General features: G+C 55.4%; 2 protein-coding genes across 2 annotated transcripts in view; one reads left to right on the top strand and one right to left on the bottom strand.

Moving 5' to 3' along the window:
• The window catches only part of PAIP2B (poly(A) binding protein interacting protein 2B), a 61688-nt gene extending 56045 nt beyond the window's left edge, over positions 1-5643 (top strand). Inside the window, exons 4-5 of the mRNA XM_038745099.1 lie at positions 1466-1542; positions 5201-5643. Coding sequence (XP_038601027.1) covers positions 1466-1522 — 57 coding nt within the window. The 3' untranslated portion in view covers positions 1523-1542; positions 5201-5643. The remainder of the gene's footprint in view (positions 1-1465; positions 1543-5200) is intronic.
• Positions 5644-7102: 1459 nt separating this feature from the next.
• On the bottom strand, positions 7103-17500 carry NAGK (N-acetylglucosamine kinase). Its single transcript, XM_038745353.1, has 10 exons — positions 17451-17500; positions 13755-13839; positions 13458-13556; positions 13211-13352; positions 12079-12189; positions 10250-10365; positions 10073-10160; positions 8202-8299; positions 7886-7964; positions 7103-7309 (listed from the first exon to the last, which is right to left on the bottom strand). Exons 1-10 carry the CDS (start codon positions 17477-17479, stop codon positions 7119-7121), a joined length of 1038 nt encoding a protein of 345 aa, XP_038601281.1. The 5' UTR covers positions 17480-17500; the 3' UTR covers positions 7103-7118.
• Between the last annotated feature and the right edge of the window lie 1161 nt (positions 17501-18661).

An 18661-nucleotide genomic window follows, 5' to 3' on the forward strand; every position in this document is an offset into this window, starting at 1 on the left:
TACTCCCCCTTAGAATGTGAGTACCCAGTGGGACGGGGGACTACGTCCAACCTGAGTATCTTGTCTCTACCCCAGTGTCTAGTACAGTGTTTGGACATAGTAAGTGCTTAACAAATATCATCAATAATAGTACTAGATGGCTTGACTCGAAGAGGCCAGTGTTTTCTGTGGAAGAACAACAAGTTACAAGTCAAAACTGTAGAACTGTAGGCCAACTGATCTTTTTTCCTTAAACGCTTATAGCGTGCCAGTCACTGTACTAAACACTGTGGTCGATGGAGAATAATCAGGTTAGACCCAATCCATGTCCCACATTGGGCTCACAGTCTTGAGGGAAAAGGATTTGCGCTCCCCTTTTCAGGTGAGGGAACTGAGGCCCAGAGAAGTGAAGTGGCTTCCCCGAGGTCACACAGCAGACAAGTGAGAGGCAGTGTGGCTTAATGAAAAGAGCCCAGTTTTGGGAGTCAGAAGTTGTAGGTTCTAATTCCAGCTCCGCCACTTGTCATCTGTGTGAGTTTGGGGAAGTCACTTCACTTCCCTGGGCCTCAGTGACCTCATCTGGAAAATGGGGGTTAAGACTGTGAGCCCCAAGTGGGACAACCTGATTACCTTGTATTTACCCCAGTGATCAGAACAGTGCTTGGCACATAGTAAGCACTTAACAAATACCAACATTATTATTATTATTACCAAGTGCGGGGCCAGGATTAGCTGCCAGGTCCTCTGATTCCCAGGCTGGGCTGATTCCCTTTGACGTGGCTTTGAAGCATCAGCTGACCCACTAGATTCCACTGAGGGAGATGAAGCATGATTTAACACAAAGGATGCCAGAGGCGCAGTGTCCCATGCTTTCTCCCTCTCTCTCTGTGTCCCTCTTTCTCTCTGTCTCTGTTCCCCTCCCTCTCTCTGTCCTCCCCTTCTGCCCCCCGGCCCTCCTCTCTGTGAACCCTTCTCTCTGGGCCTGTCTGGCTCTCTCTCTGCCTCTGTTTTGCTCCCTCCCTCTGTCTCTCTCTCCAGATACATGTGACAGTGTATAAATACAAGTAGAGGATTTGCCAGAGCGGATGGATGTTGAGGGGAAGTCTGAGTCCTCGCTTGAGCCTAGTGGGGTGGAGAATAGGTTGGGTTAATCGGGGCAGCTTCCTTGAGGGGTTGCGCCCTGAGCTGTGGGCTCAGGAGGTGCCAGACGAGAGGGTGGTTAAGTGACCGTGGGGTGGCCCGCCCAGAAGCTCGGAGACAGAAGAGAGGCAGCCCGAACGGCGGGCACCCTGGGCGTGGCCAGAAATGAGAGCGTGGACTGGGGCCCGGCTGAGCAGATCGGGTGGGGGAGCAGGGGCAGCGTCTGAGGGAAAGCCCGCTGATGGCAGCAGACGGCAGAGGGGACTGTGGGTCCTGGGTGGGAAGAGAAATGAGGCTCTGGCTATTTACCTGCTATTTACTCTCTCCTCTCCCCTCCTCTTTTCAGAGCAAAAGTAACCTGAATCCCGACGCCAAGGAGTTTATTCCGGGAGTGAAGTATTGAATCTGACCGAAGCCTTTGAGGTGGACTGTGTGTCCCCATTTCGGGACAAAGCTGCACAAAGTGGCAGGGGTTGGGGGGCGGGGGGAAGGGGAAACGGAGAGGTTCTAACTCGACACTGTGAATCGAGTAACCCTTAACGCGGGCAGTCTCCTTCGAGCTTTTAAGTATCCCTCTTCTGTTCTGCTAGCCTACATCTGGACAGTTGGCTTTCTTCAGACTCATGGCTCTTTTTGTTTGCCCCTTGTTCGTTTGTTTTTGGTGAAGGGGATTGCACTCTTTTCTTCCTCACGGAGGATGTTCTGAGGCTGAGCAAAGCATGCTCTCCGAGCAGTACCTTCCTGGATGGGAGCGTAGGGACTACCTCTCCCATCCCCGTGCAGCCCCCCTCGGGCGGGAGGACAATCCGGAGAACCCCGCCTGCCGTGGGAGCCGGCAGAGCAGGACCAGACTCGGGTGACACGGGCCGCCAAGCCCACGCCCTCCCGGCTGCATCCCTCCGGGCAGCTCCCGCCTGCTGTGATTTTTGCGGGCAGAAGCCCGCAAAAGCCCGCAGAAGCCTCCAGTGAAGGGGGGCGGCTGTGTCAAGCCCACCGGGGTGAGCCAGAGGCCGGGCCCTCTTCCCCCCCCAACAACAACAACCCACTGCTCCTCAGCTTCTGAAAATCCCCTACCAGAAGCGTTTCCACTCCGGTGTCTTGGGTTTCCGCTGTCCCAGTCTTCGGCTTCAGTGGACAGCCACCCTGCGGCCCTCCGCCGTGAGGCGAGACTAGCCGCGGTGAAAGCCGTGCCCCTCCTTCCTTAGTTTTGAGGAAATGGAAACTTCCCAAAGGGGCGTGGAGAACAGGCTCAGGCTAGGGCCGGGGGAGAGCCGCTTTGCTCTTGGCCGGGGCCGGGCCACACCCCTACGAGTGAGGAACACTAGGGGCTCCAAGGCCTCTCTTCCCGTCGGCCAGCTCGCGTCCCTTGGAGGGCTTGGCCCAACCGAGCGGGAAAGTACCGAAAGGGTGGTTTCCAGGAGGGGGAAGAGGGCAGAGTCAGTCGGGAAATGTCTGCCCCCATCGTGGGATTGTGCCAGGGTGGCTTCTTGGAATCTGCTGGATGCCAGGGGCCCTCACTTTCCTCCCGGGGGCCCTCTGGCCCATCAGAGCCAGCAAGGGGTATCTGTGAGAACTTGACACTCCTAGCTTGGTAAGTGTTGGGGATTTGAGTCCTCTAACGGGCCATCCCTCCAGAAGGGCACCGGTCCTGTACCCTAGATCACTCACGGTCTGGCCCCCACTGGCCGGACGTCATTGGTCTTTGGATCCGTTAACCTTGGCGACTCTGCCCGAGAGATGAGACGAGAAACCAGGTCGGAACGCCCCGTTCCATTTAAGACCCCCAAGACCTGCACTGAGCTCCCCAGGCTGTTTAGTGGGGGACAGACCCCACTCCTCGCTTGCTCTGGTGGCCCCTCTTTTCTGCCACAGCTGTGCTTGCTACTGTCACCTCTCCTCCTCGCCTCTCCCTCCCCCATCCTTCTCTGGGATCTGTAGCTCCAGCCTTCCACACAGCACCGTGGCGCAGGGCTGGGGGCGGGAAGCCGGAATACGGCGGCGGAGGCCGGTGGAGGGAGAGGCGCTCCCTAAGGAGGCCGCTGCTCCTGGCCTCGTGTTGGCGATCCCGTTTCGGAGAAGCCAAAGGCCGGGAAACCGGGGAGGGGAGGCTGGCTTGATTCCCCCGTCCCCCGCTCTCCCGCTTAGGGTGTTGACCCGACTTCCGATCGGAAGCCTTCCCGGCTCCAGGTGGAGCATTTCTTTTTAAATGACATTTTTGGGGTTGGCTTACAGCCGCTTTCCAGTTTGGAATTCTCCCTGCCAGATCACGGGAGGAACGAGGCCCACGTGCAGCCTGAAGAGCGGCAGCCCCGATTCTTCTCAGGGACCCTCCTCCGAGAGGCACACAGAGCTGCACTCTGGATGTCCGGCACCCTGGCCTTGTTGAAATGGACTTCCTCTGGAGAAAGTTTCTCTCAGCCCTTCTAGAAAAGTGCGTTTCAGGGAGCGTGTGGGCAGAGAGGTGGGAACCCCTCTTCTCACCCACCCTGGAAGCTTGGAACCAGCACCGAGAGTGAAAATAGAGGAGAGTTCAGAAAGCGGTGGACGCTATGGCGAAACCAGAAATGGGCGGTGAAGAAGCGACCGGGAGGAAGGAAGCCTTTGAGACTTTGAGAGCCTCTGAAGAGCCGTGCTGGGAAAGGGGAAGAAACTTCCAGAGTCGATTTAGTGAAAAATGACCATAGAGCCCCAGTCTCACGTTCCCTTTAAAAAGAAAACCGACGACAAAGAAATACGGTTGGTCTTTGAGGAGGAAGCAGGCCTGAGGTCTTTTTTTTTTGGCCAGTGACCTCTGTTGTGGTTTGGGTGGCAGTGATACCTGAAGAGGGAGCGGGTAGGAAGCAGCTGAGCCTTAGTGTCAGCAGATTTTCTTATCTGGGTGGTCAGCGCTGAAGGGTCGGGGTTCACCCCTTGGGGACCCCACCTGCAGAGAGAGAGAGAGTCAGTGGGGCCATCTTCCGGGGAGGAAGCCATGGGAAAAGCTGCTCCTCCCCACCCCGGCTGTCTCACGGCCATGGCATACCCGCTCCTGGCCGGGCATGGCGGGGAGGGCCCGGGCCCCTGGAGAGAGCTACAACGATTCTTGTGGCCGGCTACAGCTGGCAGGACGCCCGAGCCTGCGGGCCACCTAGCGAGGTCAGAATGGCTCGGGGCCCTTCTTCCCTCCACCCTTCCCCATCCCGGTCCTCTGCCCTGGGCCAGTGGGGACCACCGCAACCTCTGTCGTCGACATCATGAAGCACAGCGCTCTGTCAAGGAAAACTCTGAGGCCTTTTCATCTTGCACCTCCCCTAAGTCGCTCTTGGCCATGGCTTCACCAGGCCCCCCTGATCCCACCAGCCACACCCTCTCATGTTTGGAGCTTTTAAGTGGTTTTACTGTCAGAATGGCTAAGCTTTTTCTCCTTGTTGTCCGCCCCCTCTCCCCTTTCCTGAGGGCTAAACGGTCCTATGCGTGGAGCACGTGGTTCACTTAAAGCCACCCCCCCAAAACTGGGCTGGTTGTAAAGTTTTCTGCCACAAGTTCAACACTAAGTTACAACCTCGTCCAGTTACTCTAAGTATTTAGAAACTCTTAAGTTGATCGCTTAAGGGTGGGGCTTGGGGAGGGAGGGAAGGGAGAGGTGTGTTTTAGTGTTTGTTTTTCTTTTAAACGAGTTGGATTTCTGCACTCCATAGTGTAAATGAAATTTTTTGTAGATGTCCTCCCCAGGATGCGGGGAAGGGGACGCGTCCCCAAGTGCAGCCTCAGACCTCTCCCTGTGAGGGATACGGAGACCGAGCGAGAACTCCTTAAGGTAGCAAGGTGGACTGTGGGCCCCGGCCATCCCACCACGTTGCTTGATGGCTCTCGGCCTTTGGCGGGGGGTGGTCAAGGGAGGGGAGCCTGCATTTCCGCACTGTCAATTTCTCTTAAGGTTGGAGCTTGAGAACCAAACCGTAATGCTATCTTCTTTCCCCAAACACCAAAGTGGCATCCCTGCAGCCCTAGGAGGTGAAGCTAACTATTTTAAGAGTTCTCGGAGAAGTTGACTGAAGGGAGAAGCAGGCATCTGAGGGGATCTCTCCATCTTCCCCCCCAGAGTCTAAAGACCAGTCCCCGCCTTTCCCGCCAAGCTGCACCCGCTCTGCCAAGATGGTGGCCCTGGCACTGCCCAGGGTGGGGCAGGGCTCGTGGAACAGCGCAGTGGATCAGTTGCCAGAATCGAGCGGGGAGATGGACACCGGGGCCAACTGGCATGTCAGGATCCCGGGAAACCGCTCAATGCCCAAGCCGGAGAGCGGGCCCCAGCTCTTCGTCCGAATTCCAGGAGGATTCCGAAACAGAGGCCTTCCGTTCCCGGGCATCGGGTGGAGGGGGTGTTCCTGTCTAGGTCACGATGGAGGAGTTGAAAACTTAAAAAAACAATTTTCCAAAAAAAAAATGTCAAAAAGGAGAAAAAAAATGGGTCAGTTACTTTTTCTGAACTTTGCTATCCAAACCAAATGGCAGCTCTTGAAATATCAATAAAACAAAGACGGCTTAGGTGCTGGGTTTTGCGGTGTTCATTGTTGCTCCTTTTGAGCGTGTAGGGTAAGTAGGAGAAACGGGACCTCCTGCTAACTTTGGGTGTGGTGTTCTCCATTGGTCATTCCCACCTCAGGACTCAGTAGTGGTGCCCGTGGCAAAGGGCTCTCTGTCTCCTCTAGGTTGGCATCCCCATCTAGCCACTTCTCTTCTACGCCAGGCTTCAGCTGGTCCTTGCCCACTGAGCAATCATTCAGTCACCTGGAAGCTGTCCTCACCCCTCAGTCTCACTGGTTTCCCTTTTCCGAAACCTCTTCTTGGATCGGTAGTGAGGTGGGAAGCGACCCCAGGCCCCGGCTACCCCCGGCCCGGCCGTTTCCACAGATGGCGGCGCTGCGGCCGTGTTGGCATCTCCGCTCGGGCAGTTGTTTTTCCTGTTGTCCCAGCGATGAGCGCACAGGTGACGCCCCTGGCATCCCACCTGGAATGTGGTCCCTGCAAGCTCAGCGCACATTTGGTCCGCGGGGTTGGGCTGCCCACCCTGGAGAGGAGGGGAGGGCAAAGAACCTCCAGACTGTTGCCCCAGCCTTTGGGTGTGCCCAAGGCTTGCCCTGGTGGGCCATCCAGGCTTGCTTTTTTTCCCCTTGTATTTAAACACTACGTGCCAGCCCCGGTACAAAGTACTGGGGTAGATACCCGCTAATCATGTTGGACACAGTCCGTGCCCTACATGGGGCTTACAGCTTTAATCCCCATTTTACAATTGAGGGAGCTGAAACAGAGAAGTTGTGACTTTCCCAAGATCACACAGCAGGCAGTAATTATAAGAATTATGGCATTTTTTAATCACTCTCTGTGTGCCAGGCACTGTGGATTCAAGCAAAGCGGGTTGGACGCAGTTCCTGTCCCACGTGGGGCTGACAGTCTTAGTCCCTGTTTTACAGAAGAGGTAACTGAGGTACAAAGAAGTGAAGTGACTTGTGAGGTCACACAGCAGACAAGTCGGGATTAGAACTCAGGAGCTTCTGCCTCCCAGGCCTGGGCTCTATCACTGGGGTACGCTGCTTCTCAAGCTTGTAAACGTGAAAAAAGAACTGCAAGAAGAGCAGTCCAAACAACCCAGTCCTTCTCCCACCCCGCTGGGTCCCACATGGACAGTGGGCAGGGGCTGGCGAGGAAAGCCGCTCAGGTTTTCCTACCAGAGGCCATTCGGTGTCGGACCAGTTTAGAATTGGCAATACGGGCCACTGCTCCGCCGTCCGAAAGCAAGTTTGGACTTAGGAGGGTTCTCGGGCTTCAGCACCCCACCGCCCCATCTGGTCTGAGGCCACAGAGAGTCCAGGGTGCTGTACTGGGCACCTGTCGGGGGCACCTGGAATCAGTACTTCCAGTTCAACGGGTCTGTGAACAAGCTCAAGGAGGATGTAATTCTTTTACTAGAAAAACAGGAGAGACCGGCCGCCCCAGGGAAGCGGCCTGCTTCTCCCGCCCCCTTAGGAAAAGTCGTGAGTGAAGAAGGCTTCAGCGTTGGCAGCGTGGTCCAGGGGCAGCAGCTGGCCAATACGGCGGGCCCCCAGGCTGGCACCCCCGAGGGCAGAGGAGTGTCTCAACTTGAGCAGGCTGAAGCGGGAGAAGGGGAGCTCGGGATGAGCAGCCCGGCCCCGGGCCAGGGCCCCAATGAAGCCTGCAAGGGAAGGAGGCGGCCAGCTCAGCGGACAGAGGTGGCAACCGGAGGCGACGAGCGGGGCGCTGAGCAGACGGACAGAAGTGGTGGCCAGAGGCGGCTGAGCTGACAGGTGATTTATGTATTTACGCTAATGCCCGTCTCCCCCTCTAGACTGTAAGCTCGTTGTGGGCAGGGAACGTGTCTTGTTTCTTGTTCTATTGTCCTCTCCCAAGTGCTTAGTACAGTGCTCTGCACACAGTAAGCACTTAATAAATGGGACTGAATGATGACCAGAGGCGATGGCCGGAGGCAGTGGTCGAGGGGCTGAGGGGACAGAGGTGATGGCTGGAGTAGGGGGAGGTGAGAGAGGAGCAGACAGGCCTTTGACTCTTGGGTAGGCCGGGCTTGGGGCGAGCATCATGGCCCCCCTGGGTGACCCTGGGGACTTCTAACCTCCCTGGGCCTCAGCCTCTTGCTCTGTAAAGTGGGGAGAGAATAGGGGTAAGGGAGCCAATGGGGTACAGGAGGGCCACGTCTATGGTTGAGAGTGCAACCGTTCCCCCCCCCCACATCCCCTGCCAACCACCCCCTCACCTTCCTTCATCAGCTCCCAGCTGTTCCACACAGAGCCCACACACAGCACCGGGAGCCCAAGGCTACCCTGGAAGAGGACCTGAGGAGGAAGAAGGCTGAGCCCGGCTCCTGGCCGCCGCCGCCCCACTCTCCGAGGCCGGAGGTGGGGCCTTGAACTTCTCCGGACCAACCCCTAGCCGTTCAACAGCTCTCCCCTCCCTGAGCTTCCACCCAGACGGCTGGTCCGGAGGCCGGTTCCCTGCCGTCTCCCCCGGCCCCGGAGGGCCACTGAGGGACGGAAAGTCTCCGCGCCCCAAGAGCCTCGGGCCCCACTCACCCTGTCGATCTTCGGCAGCACCGCGACCACGTGGCGAGCCAGTGCCTCTCCAGCCCTGGCGAAGAGGTGGCGGCACAGGGGGTCTCCCTGCGCAGCGCCTGGGGGAACACAAGATGGAGAAAGGCCTCTGCTGCCCATGGCTGGGAGCCCACATCCACTGACCTGTGCGTTACAACAGGGCGGGATCCCAGCCATGGGGAGTGTCCGCTCCTCCCTGCCGCCACCCCTCAGATGATAATTATGGTATTTGTTACGAACTTACTATGTGCCGGGCACGGCACTTCATTCAGTCATATTTATTGAGCAGCAGATTCAGGGAATCTGCAGGGAATTTATTGATTCCCTGTGTGCAGAGCGCTTGGGAGAGTACAAAACAACAACAAACCGACACATTCCCTGCCCACAATGAGCTCACAGTCTAGGAGGGGGAGACAGACATCAATACACTAAATAACTGACAGATGTGTACATAAGTGCTGTGGGGCTGGGAGGGGCGCAGAAAAAAGGGAGCAAGTCGGGGTGACGCAGAAGGGAGTGGGAGAAGAGGAAAGGGGAGTTACAAGGTAATCGGGTTGGACACGGTCCCTGTCCCGCATGGGGCTCACTGTCTTAAATTCCCATTTTACAGATGAGGGAACTGAGGTACGGAGAAGTGAAGCGACTTGCCCAAAGTCGCACAGCAGACAACTGGCACAGCTGGGATTAGAACCCTGACCTTCTGACTCCCAAGCCCGTGCCAAGGGGAGAGAGCGCTGGGCAGATCACTTGACTTCTCTGTGCCTCAGTTACCTCGTCTGTAAAATGGGGATTAAAAGTGTTAGCCCCACGCAGTTTAGGGACTATGTCCAACCTGACTGACCTGTATGTGCACCAGTGCTTACAGCGGTACTTGGCACATAATAAGTGCTTAACAAGTACCATAATAATTATTATTATTACAATGCAAAAGAGCCCATAGACACGTTCCCTGCCCACAGCGGGTTTACAGCATAGAGGGGGAGACAGACATAATAGAAAGAATTTATAACGTATAATGTTTAGCTATGTACACAAGTGTTGTGGGGCCGAGGTGGGGGCAGTCTCTACTTCATTCTGCTGTCCAGATTATTTTTCTACAGAAACGCTCTGGGCATGTCACCTCCCTCCTCAAAAGTCTCCAGTGGTTGCCTCTCAACCTACGTATGAACCAATAACTCCTCATTCTCAGCTTCAAGGCTGTCCATCCCCTCGCCCCCTCCTACCTCACCTCCCTTCTCTCCTTCTCCAGCCCAACCCGCACCCTCCGCTCCTCTGCCGCTAACCTCACTGGGCCTCGTTCTCGCCTGTCCCGCCGTCGACCCCCGGCCCACATCCTACCTCTGGCCTGGAATGCCCTCCCTCCTCACATCCGCCAAATTAGCACACTTCCCTCCTTCAAAGCCCTACTGAAAGCTCACCTCCTCCAGGAGGCCTTCCCAGACTAAGCCCCCCCTTTCCTCTGCTCCTCCTCCCCGCCCCATCGCCCCAACTCCCTCCGTTCTATCCCCCTCCCCGCCCCACGCACTTATGTATATATGTACATATTTGTTATTTACTTTATTAATGTGTCTATTATTCTATTTATATATATTTGATATATATATTTATATTGACGCCTGTCTACTTGTTTTGTTTTGTTGTCTGTCCCCCCCTTCTAGACTGTGAGCCTGTTGTTGGGAAGGGATTCTCTCTGTTGCCGAGCTGGACTTTCCAAGCGCTTAGTACGCTCTGCACACAGTAAGTGCTCAATAGGACTGAATGAATGGAAGTGAATATCGGATGCCCCGAGGTTACAGATCGAAGCGCAACCATCCCCATCTCGCCCCCTCTAACCAGCCCACCTGCCCCATTACCTTCTGCGAGCTTCCGGCAGAACCCGGCAAATTTGGACTTCTCAAAGGTCCGGTAGAGATGGGTAAGGAGCCCCGTGCGGTTGGTCACCTGAGAGCAGACACCGACCCGCCGTGGGTTCCTGGGCAAGCCTGGCCACCCGCACCCAAATTCCCCGAGCCCATTCCCCTCCCCGGTACCTGGAAGTAGTCAAACATGGCCTGCTGCACGAAGCCGATGTCATGGGAAGGGGTGACATCCAAGTGGTCCAGGGTGTCGAAGATGGTCTTCACCCCCAGGTGAGCGATCCAGTACGCTGCGGGGAGCGGGGCACAGAGCGTGACAGGCCCAGAACAGCCAGGCTGAGACCTGGCTTGCCCCCAGTTGGGGATGGGATGCCAGAAAGGGGATTCCCAAGACTCGGGGATGGGGGAGAATAATAATGATGGTATTTGTTAAGCGCTTAGTGGGTGCCAAGCACTGTTCTAAGTGCTGGTAGATAAAGCGTAAGCAGGTTGTCCCACGTGGGGCTCACGCTTTTAATCCCCATTTTACAGATGAGGTAACAGGCACAGAAGTGAAGCGAGTTGCCCAAGGGCACACAGCAAACAAGTGGCTGAGCCGGGATTAGAACCCCAGGACCTTCTGACTCCCAGGCTGGCTCTTTCAGCTAAGCCACGCTGCAGAAACGGTTGCCTGACGGCTCCCGATCCGTCTGGGAGCCTCCGGGGATTGGAGGTGGGTCCCAGGGACTCCTGCTCTCCTCCCTGTCAGGGCCAGCCCAAAGTTCCCAAGAGCTGGCAGTCCTGAGACAGCCCGAGAAGAGCCTGGGAGTCAGAAGGTCACGGGTTCTAATCCCGGCTCCTCCATTTGTCTGCTGTGTGACCTTGGGCAAGTGACTTCACGTCTCTGGGCCTCAGTGACCTCATCTGTAAAACTAGGGAATGAGACCGAGAGCCCCACGCGGGTCAGGGACTGTGACCAGCCCGATTCATTTGTATCCTCTCCAGTGCTTAGTACAGTGCCTGGCACTCAGTAAGTGCTTAAAGCCCACAATTATTATTACAACAGTAGTTGCTGCTACTGCTTCTGCCGCACCGAACCCAGATCAGCCTGAAGTCCTGATGTAAATCTCCCGGCAGCTCCCTCTCTGGTTCCTCAATGGATACTTCCTGAGCACCTCCTCAGGGGCTCAAAGAGGTGTGTGTGGGTGTGTTTCTGTGCGCGTGTGAGTGAGACAGAGGACACAGACCCCGAGGGAGCCGACACCCTGAATCCCCCTGCTGACTCCCCTTCCGCCTGCTCTAACAGAACAGAAGAGACCCACCTCCTCCAGGAGCCTTCCCAGATAATAATAATTATAACAATAATAATGTTGGTACTTGTTAAGTGCTTACTATGTGCAAAGCTGTGTTCTATGCGCTGCGGGGATACAAGGTGATCAGGTTGTCCCACGTGGGGCTTACAGTCTTAATCCCCATTTTACAGATGAGAGAACTGAGACTCAGAGATGTGAAGTGACTTGCCCAGGGTCACACAGCAGACAAGTGGCGGAGCCGGAATTGGAACCCACAACCTCTGACTCCCGAGCCCAGGCTCTTTCCTGGATAACTCTGGTTATCTCATGGATAACCAGATGACCCGCATCTGGTGCCGATCACCCCACCCCCTCCTGTGACTCCCTCGACGTTTCTCTTTCTGCAACGAAGAGTATGTATCTGTGCACTTGTGACTCTTTTTTATGTTCTCGTACTTCTGTGCTCCTGTCTTATGGTGATACTCACTCAAACAATGAGCTCTCCTCCAACAGACTGTCAGCGCCTCCAAGGAGTGGAGGGTCTATCCACTCTGCCCTCTGCCCTTCCAATGGTCACTACCCAACTACCGCCCATCGGGGCTGGGCATTCAACGGTAAGCGGTCTCCTCGGCACCGCCGGGGTCTCCCAGCTCTTCCCCCTCCCACTCCACCCCCAGCCTCTCATTCATTCAGTTGTATTTATTGAGCGCTTACTGTGTGCAGAGCTCTCACCTGACCCCTCATCGCCTATCATGTGGCCCCAGCCTCCGCAGCCGCTTTCCGAGCCGTCGGGGTTGATCAGTCGACAGTTGGAGCCCGTCCCCGAGATGAGCACCACTCCACCTGTGGGAGGACCGGGAGGGTGGGGTGGACAGAGGGCGAGGGAGACCCAAATGACCCTGAGAACCCACAGGCCACACATACACGCGCCCCCCTTAACTCTTCTCCTCCCTCTCCCACTGTGGATTCTTTCATCCTACCTCCTGGATAACATGGGCTTCTGAAGCTCTCTAGAGGTCAAGCTCGGACCACCCCTCTTCTTATTTCCAGGTCTAACTCAATCAGTCGTATTTACCGAGCACGTACCGTGTGCAGAGCACTGGCCTAAGCCCTTGGGAGAGTACAATACAATAATAAACGGTCACATTCCCTGCCCATAACGAACTTACGGTCTAGAGTGGGGGAGACAGACATCAAAACAAATAAATAAGATTTCAGATATGTAAAACTCAATGGTTCCACTACCAGAACGACTGCAGATGGAAGTGGGGCGTTCTGGGAGAGATGTGTCCATGGCGTCGCTACGGGTCAAAGACGACTTGACGGCATAAGAAATTAAGCGCTGTCTCCCCCAGCCTACATTCCCCACTCCAATCCAGTCAGCCTCCAGCACTGTGCTAGTGACAGGGCGGGCCTGCTCCTTGCTGCCTTTAATGATCTCATGGTCCTTCTTCCCCTCTAGCCCTGCATCACCCTGCCCGATGCTCTTCGTTCATTCAGTCGTATGTATTGAGCGCTTACTGTGTGCAGAGCACTGTACTAAGCACTTGGGAAAGTACACTACAGCAATATTGGGTGAACTGCAGTCACATCCGGGTGAAGGGTCGCCAAAACGTCACCCCGTCCATCCCCCTACCTCCACTCAAAGCCATACTAGACAGACAAAAATCTGACCGGATGGTGCCACCTGTGAGTTGGGGGGCTTGGAGAGAGGGTCCCCAAGAAGGCCCAGCCCCCTCAAGGCCAGGATCTCAGATGTTGTGGAGGAGGAAGGAGCCCACCATCCCATCTCTGTGGGGCCCGGGCCCACCCCGAGTCGGGGAGCCAGGGGAGGAAGCAGGAGGGGGTAGGGAGTTGTCCTCACCGTTAGCGGTGGCCGTGGCGATGGCCCCCGCGGCATCTGTGGTGATGTGGTGGCTCTGGCTCAGTTGGGGGAAGCGGGAGTGCAGCTGTTCCGTCAGCATCTTCACGGCCTCTGCCTGCTCCCCGCCACTCAGCGAGAGACCCTGTCGGCGCCCGGCAAGGAGAAGACAGGCAGGGGGGTCCTGATTCTCTCTTCTCCCTCCCCTCTCCCGACCCGCGAGAACCCCGGCCTCTGCCCGGCTCCTCACCAGTGAACGCAGCGGCACGGAAGAGTCCACTCCAGCTTTCCCTTTGGCCTCACTGACCATGTTGTTGATCCTCTCTAAGCACGCGTCCACGCCGACCAGCTGCCCGCAGGGAAGGAGCAGGCCCCAGGGGTTACTGTCCCCAAGTTTCTCCACCGCCGCCCCGCCCCAGCCTCGATCAGCTCGAGCCCTGGCCCGCCGGAGGGCCCGACACGCCAGAGAGCCCACTCCCCGGTGAGTCCACCCCCCCCCGCCGCCACCCCACCACTGCTCTGGCCCTTCCTTCCCAGCCATCCTCACCCAGTGGTTGGTGCTCGGCCCGTCCACCTCAGCCACCACCTGCCCATCTTCGGTCAGAAGGAGCACCTTGGAACAGGTCCCCCCGCTGTGGAGCAAACCCCCTCGGTGAACCCCGGAGTGCCCGGCTGCCCCAAAGGAATGCCAGGGGTTTCAGCAGGGCACGGGGGAAGGGAGGGGCAGAGCTGACGGGTCAAACCAACCCGATTCGGGGGCTTTCCGGCCCTGCTCGGCTCCTCTCGGGCCTGGTTGGAGACCCTCGGGGAAGCAAGGTGGGTGGCGTGGTCCAGGCGGCTGGGGGAAGGAGAACGGTGGCTTCGCCCCCTCGGCTCGGAAACCCAGGAGACTGACTCCTTTGCCCTGAGTTCTGGCCACCTACGCCCTCCCGCCCCAGGCCTTGGGATGCTCAATAATAATAATAATAATAATAATAATAATAATAATAATAATAATAATGGTGTCTGTTGAGCGCCTAAAATGTGCCAGGCACTCTATAAGCGCTGGGCTGGATGAGTTGGACACAGACCCTGGCCCATGTGAAGCTCACAGTCTCGATCCCTTTCTTCCAGATGAGGTAACTGAGGCACAGGGAAGTAAAGTGACTCTCCCAAGGTCGTACGGCAGACGAGTCGCAGAGCCGGGATTAGAACCCATGACCTTCTGAATCCCCAGCCCCGTGTTCTACCCACTACATCTTGCTGCTTCTCAGGACAATCTTCCTGAAGATTGGCCTCTTCCTGGAAGCCTTCCCTGCCTGATCCAACCTCCTCAAGACAACTCTTTTATTCAGGGTTTTTCCTTATTTTCTTGCTGCTTTCCGGTGTATATTTTCCCTCCTGTCCTCACTAGTCGTAAACCAACTTGTCCACCCCACATTGAGTTGTAGGCCCCCTGAGGACAGGGATTGTGTCTTTTACTGTAATGTATTCTACGAGCAGCCAGTACAGTATGTCCCTAGTATGGGGTACTACCCAGGGTAGGTGCCTAGTACAGAGCTCTGTAGCCAGTGGGTGCTCAATAAATCCTAGAGTGAATAAAATAAATGAAGTGAGGGTAAATCGGGCAAGTCTAATTAAACCAGGCAGTAGTTCTGCAGAGAAGCAGTACAGCTTAGTTGAAAGAGCCCAGACTTGGGAGTCAAAGGACCTGGGTTCTAATCCCACCTCTGCCAATTTTCTGTGTGCAATCTCGGGCAAGTCACTTAAATCCTCCGGTCCTCCGTTCCCTCATTTACAAAATAGGGACGCAATACCTGTTCTACCTCCTACTTAGACTACGAGTCTCATCTGGGACCCGATTATCTTGTATCCACCTCCGTGTGTAGTACAATGCTTGACATATTGTATGTGCTTAAATTCCGCGATTATTATTATTTTCTATTTCTTGTGTGCTGGGTTTCTGGGAACGTATCTACTAATTCTGTTGTCCTCTCAAGCACTTGGTACAGTGCTCTGCATAGAGTAAGCACTCAAATACAATCGACTGACTCTATAGTCTTCTAGACTGTAAACTCCTTAATAATAATAATGATAGCATTTATTAAGCACTATGTGCAAAGCACTGTTCTAAGCGCTAGGGAGGTTACAAGGTGATCAGGTTGTCCCACGGGGGGCTCACAGTCTTCATCCCCATTTTACAGATGAGTCCTTCTGTAGACTGTAGGTTTCTTGTGGGCAGGGAACATGCCTACCCAGTCTATTGCCAAGCACTTAGTACAGTGCTCTGCCCACAGTAACTGCTCAATACTATGGCATTTGTTAAGTACTTACTATATTCCAAGCACTATGCCACCAATTGAACAAAACATGATCCCTGTCCCACATTGGGGTGAGGGTCGAAGTAGAAAAGGGAACTGGGATTGAATCCTTGCTTCATAGATGAAGAAATAGGTGCAGAGAAGTTCAATGACTTGCCCAAGATCACACACAGCAGAGGAAGCAGCGTGAGAAGCAGCGTGGCTCAGTGGAAAGAGCATGGGCTTTGGAGTCAGAGGTCATGGGTTCGAATCCCAGCTCTGCCACATTTCTGCTGTGTGACCTTGGGCAAGTCACTTAACTTCTCTGAGCCTCAGTTACCTCATCTGTAACATGAGGATTAAGACTGTGAGCCCCATGTGGGACAACCTGATCACCGTGTATCCCCCCGGCGCTTAGAACAGTGCTTAGCACGTAGTAAATGCTTAACAAATGCCATCATTATTATTATTATTATTATTATTATTATAAAGCAGCATGGCGCAGTGGATAGGGCATGGGCCTGGGAGTCCGAAGGTCCTGGGTTCTAATCCTGGCACTGCCATTTGTCTGCTGTGTGACCTTGGGCAAGCCACTTCACTTCTGTGCTTCAGTTACCTCATCTGTAAAAGGGGATTGAAACTGCGAGCCCCACCGGGGACAAGGGACTGTGTCCAACCTGATTGGCTTGTATCCACCCCGGCGTTTAGTAAAATAAGGATTGACTGTGAGCCCCGTGGGACAACCTGATCACCTTGTAACCTCCCCAGCGCTTAGAACAGTGCTTGGCACATAGTAAGCGCTTAATGAATGCCATCATTATTATTTTATTATTATGTGCCAAGCACTGTTCTGAGCGCTGGTGTAGGTACAAGATAATCTGGTTGTCCCACATGGGGCTTGCAGTCTTCATCCCCATTTTCCAGAGGAGGTAACTGAGGCCCAGAGAAATGACTTGCCCAAGGTCACCCAGCCGGGATCAGAACCCACGACCTCTGATTCCCAAGCCCAGTCCCTTTCCACTGAGCCACGCTGCTTCTCTAGTACAGCGCTTAGCACATAGTAAGCACTTAACAAATACCATCATTATTATTATTGTTATAAACCCACGAGGTCGGAGCAGTGGGGCAAAAGGAGAACTGAGCAGGCGGGGCCGGGCGAGGGTAAGGAAGTGTGTCAAGAGGTTCCCCCGAGTCCAGCCTAAGTCCTGAGGCCGCACCGCTTCTCAACCAATCAATCGATCGTATTTATTGAGAGCTTACTGTGTGCAAAGCACTGTACTAAGTGCTTGGGAAGTCCAAGTTGGCAACATATAGAGACGGTCCCTACCCAGCAGTGGGCTCACAGTCTAGAAGGGGGAGGCAGAGAACAAAACAAAACATAATAACAAAATAAAATAAATAGAATAGATATGTACGAGTAAAATAAATGGAGTAATAAATACGTACAAACATATGTACAGGTGCTGTGGGGAAGGGAAGGAGGTAAGGCAGGGGGGATGGAGAGGGGGAGGAGGGGAAGAGGAAGGAGGGGCCTCCTCCAGGAGGCCTTCCCAAGCTCCGGCTGAAGGCGCCGTCCTCCAGGAAGCCTGCCCTGATGAAGCAGCGTGGCTCAGTGGAAAGAGCCCGGGCTTTGGATTGATTGATCCATACGACTAATCGATTGATCCATCAATACGACTGATTGATTGATTTGGAGTCAGAGGTCACGGGTTCAAATCCCGGCTCCGCCAACTGTCAGCTGTGTGACTTTGGGCAAGTCACATCACTTCTCCGGGCCTCAGTGACCTCATCTGTCAAATGGGGATGGAGACTGTGAGCCCCCTGCGGGCCAACCCGATCACCTTGGAACCTCTCCAGCGCTTAGAACAGTGCTTTGCACATAGTAAGCGCTTAGTAAATGCCATCATCATCATTATAACTATTATTATTCTTCACCGCGCTCATCGGTCCCCGTCCCCGCTCACCCCTCCACGCCCCCGTAGAGCAGGGCCATGCTGCTCCTCTGCGAACCGCTGCGGACAGTCAAGTGACAGCCGGCCCCTCCCGGCGCCCCGCCCCGCCTTCTGCGCCTGCGCACTGTGTGGGGGGAACCTGCCGGCTGCCCGGCTCCGCCTCCCCTCCGGCCCCCTCCTTCCGCGCCTGCGCACTGGGAGGCTACCAATCAATGTGCGCATCAGGCAGGCACTCCTCACTCTGGGCTTCAAGGCTCTCCATCCCCTCGCCCCCTCCTACCTCACTTCCCTTCTTGTCCTTCTCCATCCCGCACCCTCCGCTCCTCTGCCACTAATCTCCTCCCCGTGCCTCGTTCTCGCCTGTCCCGCCATCGACCCCCGGGCCTGGAATGCCCTCCCTCCACCCATCCGCCAAGCTCGCTCTCTTCCTCCCTTCAAGGCCCTACTGACAGCTCACCTCCTCCAGGAGGCCTTCCCAGACTGAGCCCCTCCCTTCCTCTCCCCCTCGTCCCCCTCTCCATCCCCCCGTCTTACCTCCTTCCCTTCCCCACAGCACCTGTATATATGTGTGTACATATTTATTACTCTATTTATTTTACTTGTACGTATCTATTCTATTTATTTTATTCTGTTAGTTTATTTGGTTTTGTTCTCTGTCTCCCCCTTTTAGACTGTGAGCCCACTGTTGGGTAGGGACTGTCTCTATATGTTGCCAACTTGTACTTCCCAAGCGCTTAGTACAGTGCTCTGCACACAGTAAGTGCTCAATAAATACGATTGATTGATTGATTGATTGGGAGGGGACCTGCCGGCTTCCCAGCTCCCCTCCGCGCCTGTGCACTAGGAGGAGACCCGCCGGTCGGCGAGCAGAAGGAGGAGACAGGGAGCCAGGGGACGGTCGGCGAGCAGAAGGAGGAGACAGGGAGCCAGGGGACTGGGGATTCCCTTTCTCCACGCTTCTCCCACCCTGGCTTCGTTCGCCATCAGAGCCTGAGAAATGAGTGGGGGATGAGGACTTCTCCCTGCTGCCCCCCTGCCCCCTGCCCCCTTCCGATAGCAGGGCAGAGCCTCGTTCTCCAGAGGGTGAGGGGCACAGGGGCAGAGGAGGAGGCGGTAAGGCTGGGGAGAAAGCAGGTAAAGATGGACCCTAGTTTGGAGCCATTGAGTCAGGGCAGAGAACCTGGGCCAGTCCCCTTACTGTCTCCCCCGTCTAAGTTGGAGAT

The sequence above is a fragment of the Tachyglossus aculeatus genome, chromosome 4 (genome assembly GCF_015852505.1).
Source record: "Tachyglossus aculeatus isolate mTacAcu1 chromosome 4, mTacAcu1.pri, whole genome shotgun sequence".
Taxonomy (NCBI): Eukaryota; Metazoa; Chordata; class Mammalia; order Monotremata; family Tachyglossidae; genus Tachyglossus; species Tachyglossus aculeatus.